General features: G+C 44.1%; 1 protein-coding gene across 11 annotated transcripts in view; it reads left to right on the forward strand.

Annotated features, from left to right (window-relative positions):
- TSPAN11 (tetraspanin 11) overlaps positions 1–19,657 on the forward strand; it is a 189,896-nt gene that overhangs the window by 56,299 nt on the left and 113,940 nt on the right. For 10 of the 11 annotated variants that reach the window (XR_006172766.2, XM_065584227.1, XM_005307829.5 and 7 more), the window contains one exon: positions 4,797–4,988. The exons of the other annotated variant lie outside the window; for it this stretch is intronic. Coding sequence is in view for 9 of the 10 variants with exons in the window: in XM_065584227.1 (XP_065440299.1) it covers positions 4,797–4,988 (192 nt within the window). In the remaining variant the exon portion in view is untranslated. The remainder of the gene's footprint in view (positions 1–4,796; positions 4,989–19,657) is intronic. 11 annotated transcript variants of the gene reach the window in all.

Below are 19,657 nucleotides of genomic sequence, written 5' to 3' on the forward strand. Positions count from 1 at the left end.
AGTGGAGGCTGGCATCATGGGTCTATTGGAGGCAGAAGCTGACATTTTGGTAATGAATGAGAGAAGATAGGTAGGATGGGGATAGACCATGAAGGCCCCTTAAAATGAAGACAAGTATGTTATGGTGAGATGCAAAGAGAAGGGGTGACATAGGCTAGGGATATCATCTTTGCAGCACCATCCTGAATGGATATGAGTGGGTCAAGATTGCATTTGTTGAGGCCAGATAAAAGGATGTTGCTGTAATTGAGACATTAGATGATATGGGCTTGGACAAGAGTTCTAGCTGTGTGGATGGCCAGAAAAGGCCGTATTTTAGAGCTGTTTTGTAGAAAGAATCTGCAAGATTTAGACATAACTTGGATGCAGACCTAGAGAGAGATCCGAGTTGAAAATAACACCCAGGTTGTGTGCCTGAGTGACAGGCAGGATGGTGTCCGTAGTGGTTGAGAAAAGAAGTGTGAGAAGGGCTTGGAGGGGAAGATTGAGCTCTGTTTTACCCATGTTGAGCTTGAGTTGACAAGAAGCTGCCAGAGAGACAGGCTGAGATGTTCATTTGGACAGAAGACAGGTCTGGAAATCTGTGTGTCAGCAGCACAGAGATTGTAGCTGAATTTGTATATGTGGCTGAAATTATGCAGCAATAAGATGTAAAGGGAGAAGAGAAGGGGACTGTAACAAGGTTGGGACTCACCACCACGGCGCCTCCTACTGGCTGTCTCAGGAATTAGCTCAGTCCAGTGGAGCGTCCCCTCTCGATAGTATCCCGCCCGTCGTCTTGCCCTCGGTTGGCTTCTGAGCCCACGTCGCTCACCAACTCGCGGCGTCCTCTTCAGGACCACTGCCCTCTGGCAGTGCCCCTCAGTCCATCCACACCCCCTTCCGGGGTCGGGGGGTCAATCAGCAGTCTCTATGTCCAGCCACCGTGGTCAACCACACACCCCAAAGTCTAATCCCTCTTGTCAGGGATCTGGCGTGGTCTACAATGGCCGCTCCCTACGGCCAATGGCTGGGTGTACTGCAAGGGGGGAAGGGGAGAACCCAGGCCTGCCCACTACTCTGGATCCCGGCCCAGGGACCCTCTGGCAGCAGCCTCGCTGTCCTCCTTCTCTCCCCTCGTCTGTCCGCTTCCCTGGGCCGCTTCCCCTACAGCCCCTTGCACCCACTAGGCCCTTCCCTTCAGGGCCTGCAGGCCTCAGGCTAGAGCTCCCTTTTGCTCCCCGAGCCTGGCCAGCACTGCACTGTCCGCGGTGCTAGTCTACCTGTTCTGGAGACAGACCTTCCCCTGTCAAAGGCCTGGGACAGACTGACTGCTCTCTCCCTGAGCAGCGTTTTTATAGGGCTCAGCCTGGCCCTGATTGACTGTCTCCAACCTGGGCCCTGATTGGCTCCCAGTAAGCCCTTCTCCCATTGGCTGTGCGTCTGCGCAGGCCCACTGGCCTGCCGCAGCCCATACTCTCAGGGAGTGGGGCAGCCACCCCACTACAGGGACCAAGACAAAGCCCTGTGGAACACCCACAGAAAGCTGAGGGGGGAATGAGGAGAATTACCGAGGTAGGAGAAGAACCAGGAAACGAAAAGAGTAATGGATGCCAAGGAAGGATGATATGTTTTTTTTTAAGAAGAAGAATATGGTCAGTGGTATTGAAGGCAGCAGACAGGTCAAGAAGGATGAGAGGGGGTTCTGCTTTTGAGCTTAGCTAGGAAGAGGTCATTAGAGACTTTGGGAAAAGCAGTTTCAGTGGAGTGGAAGAGGTGAAAGCTGGATTGGAGAGAGTCTAGAATAGAATTGGAGGAGAGGAACTCCAGATAGTGAATATAAACAGCACATTCAATGAACTTAGAGAGGAAATGGAAAAGGGAGATATAGCAGTAGGTGATGAAGCAAATGGGGTAAAGGGTGGCATTTTTTAAGATAGAAGAGACTAAAGCATGTTTGTATTGTGAGGAGAAAGAGCCAAAGAAGCATGAGAGGTTGAGGAAAAGAGTCATGGAGGATGAGAGTACGTATGAGGGAGATTGGGATGGTGGTCACTGGGGCAAATGGAGAGATTAAAGGAGGACAGCAGACGAGACACTTCTGCATCTATGACAGGAGATAGGGTGGTGAAAAGGCAGCTGGAATTGTGGGCATGGGATTCAGTTAAATTGGAGAAGTACAGTTGTTTTGCAAAAACGATGGCAGAAATGAAGGAGGAGAGAATGAATTTGTACTGGAGGAAGTCGGCCTGGTCACAGGATTTCTGCCAGACACGCCCCGCAGCACGTGACCAGGAGCACAGGAAGTAGCTATTGGGGGTGAGCCCAATAGGGCTGGGGGCTGGCAGGGCAGATCTTGCAATGGGAGAGAGGGCAAAAGAGTCAAGCATGTAGACGAGTGAAGTACAGAGAGAGTTAACAACCGTATCAGTGGAAGAGAGGGCAGGGAGGAGAGGGCTGAGAAGAGACAAGAAGTCATCAGTGCTGATGGACTGGAAGTCATGGAAAGGCCAAATGAAAGGGCATGGGGAGTGCTAGTGGGTGATGCTGAAAGAGCCCCGGTGATGTTCAGAGAGGGGAAACTCAGCAACAGAGAGATCAGAGAGAGCAGTGCTTGGTGAGGACCATGTCAAGTGAACATCTCTTTTGGTGAGTGGGAGAGTTGAATCAGCATTGCCAGTTGAATGAAGAAGTGTGGGGGAGGAAACTTGTAGCTAAGTGGTCAGAGGGGTCATCCACATGGAAGCTGAAGTCACCAAGGATGAGTGTGGGAGACTGTGAGGAGAGGAAGACAGAGAGCCAGGAGTCAAAATCAGAGAGGAAGGCTGACGAGGAGGAGCTGGGCAGATGGTAGAGATGGACATGGAGTGGGGAGAGGAGAGAAGAGTCAGATACAGTGCTGTTCAAAAGAGGAGAAAGGGGAGGAACAGAAGATAAGCCCAACACCCCGTCATGGCCTCATCCAGGGCAGAGAGTGGAGAAGGAGAGGACTCCATAAAAGAGTGCAGCTGCAAAGGCAGTGTCAGCCGAAGGGATCCAGGTTGCTATGAGAGCTGGGAGCTGGAGGGAGTGAGATATGAGGACGTCATGGATTGTTGTGATCTTTTTGGGTATCGAGTGTGAGTTCCAGAGACAACGAGAGAAGGGGGGGCATGGGCATGAGGTTAGGAATGGTGCCATAAGACAACTGGAGGTGGTGGCAAGGATGAGTGTAGGAGGAGGAGAGGGTGGGGAAAGAGGGAGAGCCAGGAATAGAGCAAATGTCGCCAGACTTTAGGAGAAGGAGACTGAGGAGGATGTGGATGTGGGACCTGGATTTCTGCTGCTGGGAGAATGTGGGATGGAGAGGGGAAGAGGAGCAGGTAGAGTTGATTGGAACTGTGGAGGGTTGAGAGTAATAAGGATATTTGTTTTAGCACCTTGTTCTCTATCTGGGATTGAATAGATGCATTTTCAGACAGCAAAATGCTAAGATACACTAGGAAAGACAATACATTTGTAGTGGGGAGAGTGGATAGTTAGCATTATTAAAACAAAATATACTGTGTTGTTGCTTATGAGTTTTAGCCAGCACTGTGCTTCTTAGAGCTACATGTGTAAGACACGCTTGTCTTGTGGAACTTCAGTCTGTTCTGCAGTGCAGGGTTTCATGGAATAGTTTCCCCAGTTGTTAGGTTTTCTTTCGTGGTAAACACTGTTCTAATTATTTTAATCACTCAGTTGTCAAACCTGCACTGTATAGTTTTAAGTGGCGTGGAAAACAAACTTCTTAACTTTTAGTGGATTGGTAAGTAAACATCATTGGGACTAACCAGTTTCTTGAACTTAGCGGGGAAGCACATATTTGGGCTGGGGGTATTGTACTGGGGAAAAAATGAGGATCTATAGCAAAGTGAGGATGGGTCAGTTAGGGACTCTTAGACTGAGCTGGTTGTCCTTTGAATATTATTATACGACCCAAAGAACAGCAGCAGAGTGAAGACAGTCTGTTTATTCATAACTATACCATAGATAGGTGCTCTGATACCACAATATGGATTCAGGATTTAAAAACAAGATTAGATTATTAGAGTAAGTCTATTAATTAATCTTTTTAATTATTTGACCAGCTCTAATAATAAAAATAACATTAGGTGCTGAGCCATTATGTCAGTTCCTGTGTTGCTGTTACCAACAGCGCAGGAATTGCAATAATGGACTAGCTTCTAATCTGGTCGTGGTGTTTTTGATGTTGTTGCCATTTTCTGATATCAGTGTCCCATTCTGAAAGTGTCACCCTTGTGGTAATCAGTAGCAGAAATCCATGGCCTTGAAGGTCATCTTTGCGGTGGAGAAGAAATCAGTGGCATGGAAACTGGTTATATACTAAACTTAACTTTATTTACACATATACACCTTCCCTGAAATGATGTAGTCAAACAGTATGCCAGTCAATCCCCTCTTCCAGTTATTTTAGCATAACATCAATGGCCAATTCCCATTGGGAGCAACTCTGCCTCAAGAATTGCCTCTGATTAGAACCCAGGGCACAGAGCGAACTCTCCTGTTACTCATACAGCTCCCTCTCTCCCAAAATTGCCTCTTCACAAAACATTGTGCAACTGAAAACTAACAGCAACACATAATGTCTTCCTAAGTGTCAAAACTTGCTTGCACACTAAGAACTTGGAAGACTGTGTAACAGCACCACCTGATGACTCCTAATTGCCCAGATAGCTGAAAACGAGATTAAGCAAGATACAAGTTCTAAATGCCAGATTAAAATATTTCGAAGTGTGGCTTCACTGTGTACATTTCCTTCTTCTTGTGTGCCACAGGTGGGTGGTGCTGCAGTGATGGCTGTTGGCATATGGACCCTTGTTGAAAAAAGCGACTATCTGAATATCCTGGCATCTAGTACATTTGCCGTGTCTGCATACATCCTGATCTTTGCTGGAGGTCTTGTGATGATTACAGGTTTTCTGGGATTCTGTGCAATCATCAGGGAACAAAGGAGCTGTCTTTCCGCAGTAAGTAACTGGATTTTATCTTTCATGGAAGCAGACTCTTACTAATAAGGATCTAATAATCCCTCTGTTGAAGAAAAAAGGGCAGGTACAACATTCTGCTACTGCCTTTACTTGGCCTGGAGGTGGACTATGGCATGAGGAAGTGTATCCTTTACCAAACAAGCAGCATCTTTTGAGGGTGACTTCCCACTATGGCAAGAATTTTCTTTTGTATTTGTGATACAATTGAAAAACTATTGCTGGATACCCATGCAATAAAATCAGCTAAAGCAACTTTTAGCAATTTTCTCCAATCCAGGTTGGATTCAGAAAAGCTCTAAAGTTACTAGTGAAAATGGACACCCAAGGCCTTCAGAAAAGTGCTGACTGCCACATCCAAACTCAGTGTTAAATGACAGCAGAAAAATTGCAACTTCTTTCTCGTCTGTTTTGCTCCCTATTTCTATCCAAAACTTCCATAACAAAAATGTTTGTATTGCTTTTTACTTCGGTTCACTCTGCAGAGCCAATATAGCTCAGAGTGAGGAAGTGGGAATCTATTCTGGCTTGTGCATTATTGATAGAGTTATTTACTAAATGCCAATTAAATGGCCACTCAGTTACAGCTGGGCAAACCCATTGGTGACAGAGGAATTGCACAGGTTTCACTGAGGGCATGATCCGAAGACAATGAGTTGCACATGTTCACTGAAGTCAGAGGCAGCAGAAGCTCTCTTTGAGTGGGGGACGGAGGTGCATAAGGAAACCTAAACAAAGCACTGTACTAAGCATAGCTACTGGGGAGAATCGGGGCAGAGAGGGGAAGGAAAGGTTGGAGCTCTGCATGCTAAGCAAGGGGAGCTCCTGAGACTTGATAGAGGGAGATCAGCCAGCTCCAGGCTGGGAAGGGAGTTCCCAGTGGTTCATGTCCCTCTTGCCAGGGTAGCTGCTCCTGGCTCAGTCACATCACCCCAATTTCTACCTGGCCTGATCCCAGATATTGCAGTGGCCAATCCAGCCCCGCGGGATCCTGGTCTTGCCTCCACTCCAAGAAGCTGCAAAGCCCTACCCTGCCTAAGCAGCCTGAGCATGTGCAGTGTATGGAAGATTGCCGCACACACATGCAGTTTACAGGGAGCGCTGTTTCCCAGAATGTGTAGCAAAACAACTCACGGAGGCAGGAAACATAGATCATCCCCCATGATACTTCCATTGATGGTGGGCTAGCGCTTGCTGTCCCCTCACCCCCCAGTTTTGCCACCCCTGATTGAAGTCATAATTGGGCCACCAGAATCTTTATTACTGATTCTGTGCAAGAAACAAAAATCCCAGCTTGACTGTCAGACCCTAGGCTGAGTTTGCAGCGCTGGTAGTTAGAAAAACTACTTTTTACTTGCAAACTGAGCACATTTGCCTGGAGTCACTGAAAGACCAGAAACATGGCATCCTGCAATGGTATTGTCAGTCACAGTGTCAGTTTTTAGAGATAAACCATGGTTTAAGAGCTGATGTTCCTGGTGGAGGAGTATAAAAGGAAATTAGCAGTTTATATAAGTGATTAAACACCAAGTCAGACTTGAGTGGTTCATAGACCTTGGGCTGGCTGTAAGGGTGGATGTCAACCTACAAGAAAAATTCGTTAGTAGAAGTTTGTCCAGCAGTCTCCATTCAGTTTGCGAAGTAGTATCATAGAAGTGTAGGACTGGAAAGGACCCCGAGAGGTCATTTAGTCCAGTCCCCTGCACTCATGGCAGGACTAAGTAATAACTAGACCATTTCTGACAGGTGTTTGTCTAACCTGTTCTTAAAAACCTCCAATGATGAAGATTCCACAACCTCCCTAGGCAATTTGTTCCAGTGCTTAACTACCCTGACATGAAGTTTTTCCCAATGTCCAACCTAAACCTTCCTTGCTGCAATTTAAGCCCATTGCTTCTTGTCCTAACCTCAGAGGCTGACGAGAATAGTTTTTCTCCCTCCTTCTTGTAACAACCTTTTAGGTACTTGAAACTTGTTATTGTGTTACTCCCTCCTCGGTATTGTCTTCACCAGACAAAACAAACTCAATTTTTTTCAATCTTTCCTCATAGGTCATGTTTTCTAGTCCTTTAATCATTTTGTTACTCTTCTCTAGACTTTCTCCAATTTGTTCACATCTTTCCTGAAATGTAGTGCCCAGAACTGGACACAATACTCCTGCTGAGGCCTTATCAGTGCAGCGTAGAGTGGAATTACTTCTTGTGTCTTGCTTACAACATTCCTGTTGATAAATCCCAGAATGATGTTCGCTTTTTTTTTTCAACAGAGTTACACTGACTCATATTTACCTTGTGATCCACTGTAATCCCCAGTTCCCTTTCTGCAGTACTCCTTCCTAGGCAGTAATTTCCCATTTTGTATGTATGCAACTGATGGTTCCTTCCTAAGTGGAGTACTTTGCATTTGTTGTTATTGAATTTTATCCTGTTTACTTCACACCATTTCTCCAATTAGTCCTGATCATTTTGAATTATAACCCTATCCTCCAAAGTACTTGCAACCCCTCCCACCTTGGTATCATCTGCAAACTTTGTAAATGTACTTTCTATGCCATTATCTAAATAATTGAGGAAGATTTTGAACAGAACCAGACCCAGAACTGATCCCTGCAGGTCTCCACTTGATATGCCCTTCCAGTTTGACTGTGAACCACTGATAACTGCTCTTTGGGGACGGTTTTTATGCGTCCACCTTATACTAGCTCCATCTAGGTTGTATTCCCTAGTTTGTTTATGAGATGGTCATGTGAAACACTTTCAAAAGCCTTACTAAAGTCAAGATATTACACATGTACATTCAGAGATGAATCCAGCACAGAGCCCTCTCCTCTCTTAAGGCCCTGTCTGCTGGAAGACCATCAAAAGTCCTGCCTCTACAGTGGCTGAGAGGGTTTTTCCCTAAGCATTCTGCCATTTTCTGAAGTTCCTTGGGATTGCAGTGAGCCTTTCTCTTCCCACCCCCCCCACCATCCTTCCTTTTCCGTTTCCCTCTTCTCACTCCCACATCCCAGGGCTGCCAGATATGTTGGATCTACTTCTCATTTCCACTAAGGCCCCTTTACACCTACATTTGCTTCACAACCCCTTTTCACCGCCAAAGCAGTGTAAAGGGGCCTTAGTGGAAATGAGAATCAGATCCATTATCTCCAGAGGAGGCATTTACAAGCTTGGGGGACAAATTTCTTATTTCCAGGGTAACCATTTATGTTATAACAAAGAGTGTTGTGACTTCAGGGAGGCAACAAGTAGCAGGAGCAAATAAAATTTTAAGAAATGAATATGGGAATTTTCATTAGGTATGTCAGAGGGTAGCGACCCACTGAAGGAATCAGGGCAAGGCCCAGCTACCTCTGACAGGGCTCCAGAAGGGAGAATGAGGCAGCTCAGGTTCACCTGGGAGTAGTTAACTCACTGAGTAACTGGGAGGCTGTTAATTAGGCAAGGAAGCATAAAAAGCTAAGGACCTCAGTTAGAGGAAAAGCATCCGAGGAGACAGCTGGCTGATGGAGAGACAAGGGATTGTAGAGCGAGGACCCTGCCACAGATTGGTGAGACTGTTCCAGGCAAACTCAGAGCTGGCCTACACGGGAAATTATATTGGCATACCTGTCTCTCTGGTGGGTGTGAAAAATCTACAGCCCTGAGAGGTGTAGATTGGCTGACCTAACCCCGAGATAGACGGTGCTACTGCAGTCCTTAAGTGTAGACATACCCTGATTCTGTAAAGAGGGAGAAACAGGGCAGGAGGCTGGGGAAGACTACAGATGTAGGAAGTAGCTCAGGGAACAGCAAGGGACTGAGGAGGACTGACTCTGGGTGTTCCAAACAAGGGCCTGAGCTGGAACCCAGCAGAGGTGTGGTTCTGGGTTCCCCTACCTACCCCAGCCAGAGACGGTTGGAGAAGAAACTCTAAACCCAGGAGTTTCTAGCCCCTACTAGAGCCACACTCCACTGCAAGGAGATACTCTGGAGGCCATAGTGCCCCTTCTGCAAGATATAAATAATCACAACTGGGAGGGGAATACAAGTAAAATGTGTTTATATTAATTCTAGCTCTCCAAAATTGGGGTATAATTCCAGAGTCAGAAATGAACAGGAGCTGATCTAATTAATCCATAACTCTAATTATTCAACTTTTTATTTATTTTATGTCTCATGGAACATCTGGAAAATCTGGGTTCACCTGTGCAGCAAATTATATGAGCTCAAAACAAAATTGTTCCTAAACAGAATGAACTTCAAAATTATCCACAAGATGTTAATGGTTCTCTTATAATGTGACAGTGTCTCCCATTCACATGGACTTTTTAACACTTCGTTCTGAATTTTATTGCATTATTTAGTTAAATTTAGGGCCAAATCCTTAAATGCCTATTCAAATAAAACTCCATGAAACACAAAAAACTAGTTTTGTGAAAAAAAATGAAATTTCAAAGTTGTTTGTACTGGACCAACTTTTCATTCCCCCCTCACAATTTTTTTCGTGACTTTTTAAGACACTTTCCCCCAAAATGTTGTTGAAAACATTATCAGAAATAACATTGAAATGCATATTGATATTTTTTGTATACTGGAAAAAATAGTTTGATACAATGAAAAATGTCAATAATCTGGATCATGGTTTTTGAACTAATTTGTAGGGGGAAAATTGGTGGGGGGAAGGGGAAAGAAATGGTTCATGGGAAAATGTCAACTATGTAAATTTGGGGGAAATCATTTTTGAGAAAAAGCCATTTTTCTCTGATTAATTTTTTTATTGATTTTCATATAAAACAGACAATGAAAAGTACAAAAAGGTAAATAACTTACAGCTTGTAAATGTTTCCAAATACTGTACATTTCACAGGATATCCATAAAATTATGCAATTTTACAACTTATCAAATCTACAAGACCAGACAACACAAAACCGGACAACACTACACAGATATAACATGTGAAGTGGTGGTAACAGTAATAAAATAGAAGAAGACACATAAATAAGTAGAAGAGGAAAGAAGGGACTAGGGGTGGGGACAGGGGAGGCGTTGGGGGGCAATGGAGGTCTCACATTATTTGAGCTAGCTTTCCACTTTTTTCATCCAGATGTATCTAGAAATGGGGTCCAATTTTTTTCAAATTCATATAACTGCTCTCTACAGCAATAAGCTATTCTTTCTGTGGCTGTTAACTCTTGTTTGAAAAAGGTTGACCAGCTCTAGCGTTGAGTGATTAAATTCTGAGTAAGGACTTCCAGTTTAGATTCACTGATTTCAGTGGCGTTTGAAAGTGATCAGAAACTCTCAGGGTCATGACATGTGCTTATGCCCATGAAATGGCTTCAGTTAGATACAGGGGGACCCACTATAACAGCTTGAAAATAAGCATGGTGCATTGGCAAAGGTGAGCCAAATATGTCATACTGTGACTATTTTAACTGTAAGGCCATTAGTCATGCTTGATTACATATGGTTATCTTAATAAGAAGGATTGTATAGCAGCAGCGGCCTAAGAATTTGTACAGTCACTGCTTACGGATACACAATTGAATCTAAATCTGAAACATTTTGTCTGCTAAAACGATGAAAGTGCTTAAGGGAAGATTTAGATTATGCTTTTTTCCTAATTGACTGCACTCAAACTGGATTTTCAGCAGACTATTTTATTTATAAAAGTTAATTCATTAATACTTCTTTAGCAATTGTCATTCATAGAACTCCAAGTGCATCACAAAGTGGGGGTGGAGGGCAGAGTATATTATCCCCATTTTTAAGGTGGAGCAACTGAGGCACAGAACAGTGAACTGACTTTGCTAAGATTTCACAGCAAGTCAATATCAGAGCTGGGAATAGCTCCAAAGTTTTTTGACACCTAATCGTGTGCCCTATATAATCACTAAGATGAGATTTCTCTCCACCCCAGAAAGATATTTAAAGGTATTGAAACCCCTGAAACAATCAGGAACTATATCAGTTACAAAACCAAAAATATATGTGTAGGTGACTCTCTGAAATGTACAAACAAGAGCAGAGGTATTTCACAGTATGGAACAATTATTTAGTTAAATAGTAATTGACCGCTGGTTTTATTTCCCCAGCCTTAAAAAAACAAAAAATCCTTCTATAGAAAAGTCATCTTTCATTTCATTTTCTTTTCCATCACTCTTGTTTCAGATTTGAGCATTGACATACTACTGACACTCTGCATATTATAAAGGCAAATGAACTGATGAACAAACCTTGGCTGCACAGGAGTGCTCTGAGCCAAGATAAAATCTATAACTAATATGAGTAATGCATTGTACAAAAAGGCTGCCATATGGAGCCATTCATTATCCCTATGCATTTGTTATAACAGGGAGAGAGATGGGTACTCGCCTTAAATGAGCCAAATTATATTTCAGCCTATTGCAAGACTACACTGAATAACTATTAAAATGAAAGTCATAATGAACATAAAAGCAAATTGCCTCCACTGGATTTTCTCTAGCGAACAAACATCACATAATGATTGTCAAAAAAATTGGAAGCTTTTTCCGATAGATAAATTGCACCTTTAAGCTATGCAAGACTGACTCAAATCTTCTGGTGGGTCAAACAAGAGGATGGTTACACCAACATCCTCTAACTGTTAGTGAGTTTAGGGCTGGTGTGAAGTGCTAGCCTATTTGCCGCCAAATGAATTGCAGGTGCAAACATGAAGGTAATAATTAGGGCTGGTAAAAATGTTTCCATTTAAGCTGCTCCTTTTTTAGGAAAGCAGAAACTTTCACAAAACTAATTTTGTCAAAAACGCAATTTTCCCACTGAAAATTTTTACCAGCCCTAATTAGTACCTTCATATTTGCACTTGCAATTAATTTGGAGGCACAAATAGAAGTATATGTGGTACCTCTAGTGCACCAACAATCATGCTGTGAAGAGGTGTAAGTAATCAGTTTTGCAGGAGGGTCAGATGTTACTAGGACAAAATGCAGACACAAATGGGAGTCCACCCTTTTTGGAAATTAGCAGAGCTTTGTAATATCTGAAATGAAATCTGAGGTGGAAAGGGATAGTTTTAAATTGTTGGTCACCAAGTAATTTTGTTTTTAAAAGGTTTAGAGAAACAAGAAATGTCAGGCCAGTTCTACTATTTGTTCCTCTTACTGCCAACTCAGAGGTGTGGCTTTCACTATTTAGTTACAGGGAACACCATAGTTAAGACAAAGCAAAAGGAGCACAATTATTAACCATGGCTATCTTATTAAAGAAAGAAAAATAAAATATTAGACCAAACAGCACACACAACTAAATACAAATGATAAACTGGTTACTTATATTACAGTTTATTTTGTATGCCTTTCTGTGGAGACCTTTAACAGAAATGACACATTTGAGTGTGTGTCACCTCTCAGGGACTTTTTTTTCTTCTTGGTAAGATAAAACCAAAAATATATTGTTTTCCAAAATTATTGTGAGTTCATTTTTAATATCTTATAGTAAAGCTACGATTTTGTCACGGAGGTCGCAGAAGTCATGGAATCCATGACTTCCAGAGACCTCAGGGACTTCAGGCTGCAGTGGCTGGCAGCTACAGGGTACCCCTGCCACCCACGGGGGGGCCCCGAGCTCTCAGCTGCCTGGGGCTGCAAAAGGACCCCACAGCTTCTAGCTGCTGCAGGAGGTGGAGGCCCCTGGAGCTCCAAGCCGGGGCCCCAAAGCTGCCCAGTCGCTGCGGGTGGTGTGGGGGCAGCTCTCCATTTTGTCACAGAATATCTGAGATAAAATCTTAGCCTTACTTATTAGATACTTAAAAGTGTTTAGGGATGGGCAAAATAATTTGTTTAAGGGCAAGTGAAACTTGTCTAGTCAGTAATAATAATCTAAACAATTTATGCTTGGGCAAAGTAAGTAATCTTAACAAAATCCCATGAAATTGAAGAAGATATGTAAATTAGTTACTTAACTCCCTAAGTGGCTTCTTCTATCTTAAGACAGTCCAATAACAAATATTAAGAATTTTTAATCCAGTTATAGCCCACTATTTCTTTGTTTACCAATGTTTAGCCACTGTCACCTTTCCAGGAATATGTGGTTAAACCACCTGGTGAATAATAGGAGAAATTGTTAGTAACTTATGTTACGACAGTGTTTTCATAGCCCAATAAAATTATTATAGGAGTTTAAATCTCATTGCTTAGCAGTGTCTTAGTAATGTTTCTTTCACCAATTCATGTTGAAGTTTTGGAAAGGTTTCCCTTAGATTGGTTTCTTTTTGAGTCTTCACTGTTTTGTGTTTTTTATTCATTTATTTGTGGCAGTGTACTTATAGAGATGGACAGGATAAGTCACGGAGTGCATGCTGCCTTTGTAAGGTAGCAGAGGGTGTCTACCCTACATAACAGAACTCCACAAGCTTGTTTCTGCACATTCTGGTTCTGACATGAAATGTCTTCAGGCTTTTGAACCCCGTCTCTGTGAGTAATAGGGGCCAGATTTTAAAGCTATTTAGGCAAGGGAAATTGTGCTTCACCTATCTACTAGAATTCTTTGGGCGGGTCAACAAACATGTGGACAAGGGTGATCCAGTGGATATAGGGTACTTGGACTTTCAGAAAGCCTTTGACAAGGTCCCTACCAAAAGCTCTTTTAAAACAAAGTAATTGTCGTGGGATAAGAGGGGAAGTCCTCTCATGGATCAGTAACTGGTTAAAAGACAGAAAACAAAGGATAAGTTTGTTTTCAGAATGGAGAGTGGTAAATAGTGATTTCCTCCAGGGATCTCTACTGGGACCAGTGTTGTTCAACATTATTCATAAATGATCTGGAAAAAGGGGTAAACATTGAGTTGGCAAAGATTGCAGATGGTACAAAAATACTCAAGATAGGTAAGTCCAAAGCAGACTGCAAAGAGTTACAAAGGGATCTCAAAAAACTGGGTGACTGGGCAACAAAATAGCAGATGAAATTCAGTGTTGATAAATGTGAAATAATGCACATTGGAAAACATCATCCCAACTAGATATACAAAATGATGAAGTCTAAATTAGCTGTTACCACTCAAAGAGATCTTGGAGTCGTGGATAGTTCTCTGAAAACATCCAGTCAATGTGCAGCAGTGGTCAAAAAAGCAAACCATGTTAGGAACCATTTGGAAAGGGCTAGATAATAAGAAAGTAAATATTCTAATGCCGCTACATAAATCTATGTACACCCACATCTTGAATACTGCGTGCAGTTCCGGTCACCCCATCCCAAGATTTATTGGAATTGGAAACGGTTCAAAAAAGGGCAATAAAAGTGATTAGGGTATGGAACAGCTTCCATATGAGTGAACAGAATGTTGGGAATCATTATGAAAGGGATAGATAATAAGACAGAAAATATCATGTTGCCTCTATATAAATCCATGATACACCCACATCTTGAATACTGTGTGCAGATGTGGTCACCCCATCTCAAAAAAGATATACTGGAAATGGTTCAGAAAAGGGCAACAAAAATTATTGGGGTATGGAACAGCTTCCATATGAGGAGAGATTAAAAAGACTGGGACTGTTCAGCTTGGAAAAGAGATGACTAAGGAGGGATATGATAGAGGTCTATAAACGCATGACTGGCATGGAGAAAGTGAATAAGGAAGTGTTATTTACTCCTTCTCATAACACAAGAACCAGAGGTCACCCAATGAAATTAATAGGCGGCAGCTTTAAATCAAACAAAAGGAAGTAGTTCTTCACACAGTGCACAGTCAACCTGTGGAACTCGTTGCCAGGGGTTTTAGTGAAGGCCAAAAATATAACTGGGTTCAAAAAAGCATTAGATACGTACGTGGAGGATAGGTCCATCAATGGCTATTAGCCAAGATGGTCAGGGATGCAGCCCCATGCTCTGGATTTCCCTAAGCCTCTGACTGCCAGATGCTTGGATTGGATGCCAGGGGATGGCTCACTTGATAATTACCCTGGTCAGTTCATTCCCCTTGAAGCATCTGGCATTGGCCACTGTCAGAAGACAGGATACTGGGCTAGATTAGATCATTGGTCTGACCCAGTGTGGCCATTCTTGCATTCACCTTAGATGCACAGAAGTGCTTAGTGGGATTTTCAAAAGTGCCTATTGATTTCAATGGGGGTTAGGTGCTTGGCTTCTTTTGAAAATCCCATTAGACACCTCTCTGCATCTTTAGGTGCCTTTAAAAATCACACCATAAGTGTCTGTTGTGACTAAAACTGGTTTCCCATTTCCTCCAGTTAATGCTTTGTGTGTAGTTTATTAATTATATGATGTACTCGATGTTTAAAACAAACCCATGATCATGATTTCCAAAGCTAGTGGCTATGCTATCTCTCAATCCCAAAGATTGTTCAAACACTTATTTTTATGTGATAAAATAGCGTGTGCATCTCTAACTATTTGGAAGCGATGTAAAATTAGCTTATTGGTCATGTTAATCAAATTAGGAGTAAGTGACATGTTTTTTTCCAGTAATGGATGTGCACAGCAGTTTTGGGGCTTTAAAGATTAATTAATCCCCCAGGAGTGTGAAAATGTCGTCGGAAAGCCTATGTGTCAAATTGTCTAATTTGATTAGCTTATTTGAAATGGGTAAGGAAATTGCTCTTTCTTTGGCATGATGTGCTTCTGTTATAAAGTGATCTGTTTGAGTTTTGCACACTTGACAACGGCTTTAATGAGTTGCACTCTCACAATGAAGACTGTGTTTCATCACTGGATGCAGGAAGCTATTCCATCAATGCCCATCAGCTAGCTGAACACACAAACTAATTGTATAGCCATCTCCAGGCAGCCCCAAAAGGGTGGCTGTGTTGTGAAAAATGGCTTTGTGCAGTTCTGAGCATTTTGTGTCTCACTGATTCCTCATTAGATTTGCTCAGATTACAAACACAAATACTTTTTTCCAAGCCCCAGCATTTTCTACTTGAAATTTGAGGGCTCAATCCTCCACTATGTTGAGTTTACACTGGCAAAGAGGGGTGGCTGGGGACCAAAATGGCCCTCATGTAACCTAGAGCAGGGGGAGGGATAGCTCAGTGGTTTGAGCATTGGCCTGCTAAACACAGGGTTGTGAGTTTAATCCTGGAGGGAGCTATTTGGGGATTGGTCCTGCTTTCAGCAGGGGGTTAGACTAGATGATCTCCTGATGTCCCTTCTAACCCTGATATACTATGAAGTGAATGGCAACCTTTTGGGGATCAGAGCCCCTTTATAAATGTTTATGGCCTGTTGTGAACCAGTAAATAGTTCGGGGGGGGATGCACTGATGTGGTTTTGGTTGGGTCCTGACCCCAAAGGGTTTGGGTCCTGCTCAGATTCACCCCACAGTGGCAGCTCCTGCAGCTGCTGTGCTGGGGGGCTGGCTGGGCTTGGCTCTCCACTCCAGGAGTTGTAACCTCAAGGGTTGCAGCGCCACTCAGGTTTGGCTCCGCCTCCCTGACTGAACCAAATTTGCATGGGTGGCATTGTAACCTGGCTCATGGGGTGGCAGAGCCACTCACTCAAATTTGGCTTATCTGGACTCCTGTCAGCATGAGAGCTGGTCCAAACCTAAGTGGCACTGGGACCCCACAGGTTGCAGTGCCTGGAGTAGGGAGGTGAGCCCAGCCATGGGACAGGAGCTGCCACGCACCCCTTAGAAACATTCTGGAAACCCAATTTTGGCTCCTGACCCCTGGGTTGAGAAACCCTGACTTAGAGCAGCTTCAGGGCTGCTGTAAATTATGCTGCCTGCTCCAGAAACTGCATGGACTGAGGATCTGACAGCTTGCTTTGTGCTCACCCTGCCTGTCCCCACATGGGCATACCTGTCCCTATCTCTTCCCATCTCAAATAAGCCTTCTATGCCAAGATGACAGGAGGAAGTCTCAACTGCCCTCTTTAGGGCAGCTTTCTGGGTACAGTGCAAAGCAGCCAGAACTGAAGCCCAAGCCTGAGCCCTGAAAGTCAAGCCTGGGTTCTTTCTGACTCATGCATCATCACTATTAATAAAAGATTCTGCAGACCAGATGCTGGAGTCACTTTACAGTCTTAGTTATCTTCAAATTCTGTCTTCAGTTATACCTATGTAACCCCATTATCTTTAAGAGGATTTTGTGGGTGTAAATGACTCTGAGGGCAGAATTTGGCACTAGAATTGGAATTTGGTTATCAAATCTGTTTGTAATGACAGAATAAAATCCAACTCCATCTCTCTGAGCTGTGTTGTCTCTGAAGGGATATCAGGAGTGAAAATTTATTAGGGTCTCTAAAGTGAATAAGTGCTACTCTCAACATACTCAGGAAGCAGATGTTGAGTACTAACGTGCTATTTTTACATAACCATTTTCAGAGCAGAAGCATACAGTACTTTAATACAGCCTTAAAAATTCTCATTCACCCACCCACCTGGAATGAGTAATGTTTTTTGACATATAAGCAAAATGATTTTCTTTCCATTGTTATGGTAAGGGTGGAAGAGTAGATTTTTATAGAATGTGCTTAAACTGTGAGAGAGGTTAGACACTCCTGGGGACTCTGTATGGGAGAAATGACTTGGTGCTCAACAAGAGCACACAAGCAGATACCAAGCTAGCTGCATTGCAAGTGTTTAAAGCCTAGGGACTAGGTACTCTTTTCTTTTCATAGCCCAGAGGGAAGTCTGTTGGTTAAATGACCTCCTATGAGGTCATAAGGAAAGTCAGACTCATAAATCATGAGGTTCAGTAACTTGGGAACAACAGCCACAAATACATCATGTGACTCTTGTAAAACCATAGTCTGAGATGGAAGCTGTGTTCACACCTCCTTATCCAGCCGAACCAGAGTTAGGGATATATTTGTAGCCCCAACAATTAGGGTTACCATATTTAAAAAATAAAAAAAAGAGGACACTCCACAGGGCCCTGGCCCCACCCCTTTCCCACCCCCGCCCCAACTCCGCCCTTCCCCGCCCCTTCCCCAAAGTCCCCGCCCTAACTCCACCTCCTCCCTCCCAGCCACGCGAAAAGGGCTGCCCAAGCGCTACCGGCTTCATGGTTTGCCGGGCAGCCCCCAGTTCCTGTGCCTCTGGCCGGCGTTTCCCCAGTGCAGCTGGAGCCCGGGAGGGGAAGCGCCCAGCCGGGGGCGCAGGGTCTGGAGGCTGCCCGGCAAACCGTGAAGCCAGTAGCACTTGGGCCGGTAGCACTTGGGCTTCGGGCAGCCCCCATGCCTCCAGACCCTGCACACCCGGCCAGGCACTTCCCCTCCCGGGCTCCAGCTGCTCTGCTCCTCCCCTGACTCTTCGGCTCTGTTTAAGAGCTGAGCTGCCCGAGCGCTACCGGCTTCGGGCAGCCCCCTTGCCTCCAGACCCTGCACCACTGGAGCAGAGCAGCTGGAGCCCAGGAGGGGAAGTGCCCGGCTGGTGGCTGGGGTCCGGAGGCAAGGGGGCTGCCCGAAGCCGGAGCGCTCGGGCAGCTTGGCTCTTAAACAGAGCCGAAGAGTCAGGGGAGGAGCAGAGCAGCCGCGGGAGGGGAAGTGCCCGGCCGGTATTTTCCCGGACATGTTCGGCTTTTTGGCAATTCCCCCTGGACGGGGGTTGATTACCAAAAAGCCGGACATGTCTGGGAAAAACCGGACGTATGGTAACCCTACAACAGTAGAACCCAGGGCCGACAGAGTGAACCATTTTCCTTGAGCAAAAGGCCTAAGCCCTCCGGGTGGTGGTGGCATACTTTTCCTCAGTTCTTAGCCCTATTCATTTATTAAGACAGGTTAGGGCAGTGGTTCTCAACCTTGCCAGACTACTGTACCCCTTTCAGGAGTCTGATTTGTCTTGCAAACCCCCAACTTTCACTTCACTTAAACTACTTGCTTATAAAATCAGACCTAAAAATACAAAAGTGTCACACCACATTATTACTGAAAAATTGCTTACTTTCTCTTTGCCACATAATTATAAAATAAATCAATTGGAATATAAATATTGTACTTACATTTCCATGTATAGCATATAGAGTAGTATAAACAAGTCATTGTCTGTATGAAATTTTAGTTTGTACTGAGTTTGCTAGTGCTTTTAATGTAGCCTGTTGTAAAACTAGGCAAATACCTAGATTAGTTGATGTAACCCCTGGAAGACCTCTGCATACCTCCAGGGGTACACGTACCCCTGGTTGAGAACCACTGGGTTAGGGGACACCTTGCCAACAGGAGCAGCTCTAGCCTTTGTTTCCATGCTGGCTAGCAATTTTCAGCACCCTCAACTCCACTCCCAGTGTCTGAGCAAAAAAAAAAAAAGCCAACCAACCAGAGTGCATAGCGCCTCCTATCCCAACCCCCCCAAGCAGTATAGTGCCCAGGGTAACCAGCCTGCTTGCCCTAGAACTGGCCTTGCCTCCCAGCGTGGGAAGAAAATACAGAAGTGTAAAGTATTGGCTTGTCCCCAATCCAGAAAGGTCCCAACTGCCATACCCAGTTTCTCTTTCCAGGTACAATTTTATTTCCTAAACATAAGCAAAACAGAAAACAGTTCTTCAGCCCACCCTGGGCTACAGCTCCCAGGGGATTTTCTCCTTTGCCTCTCTCAGTCCTTCCTGCTTCAGGGCCAACTGCAGGATTCTTCCATGCTCGTTTAACTGAGCACCAGCTCCCTGGACTTTCTCCCTGGAGGCCCCTTTTCTACAGCAGATTTCCACTGCTTTGCCTCCTCCTCTCCC

This window comes from Chrysemys picta, chromosome 1 (assembly GCF_011386835.1).
Source record: "Chrysemys picta bellii isolate R12L10 chromosome 1, ASM1138683v2, whole genome shotgun sequence".
NCBI classification, from domain to species: domain Eukaryota; kingdom Metazoa; phylum Chordata; order Testudines; family Emydidae; genus Chrysemys; species Chrysemys picta.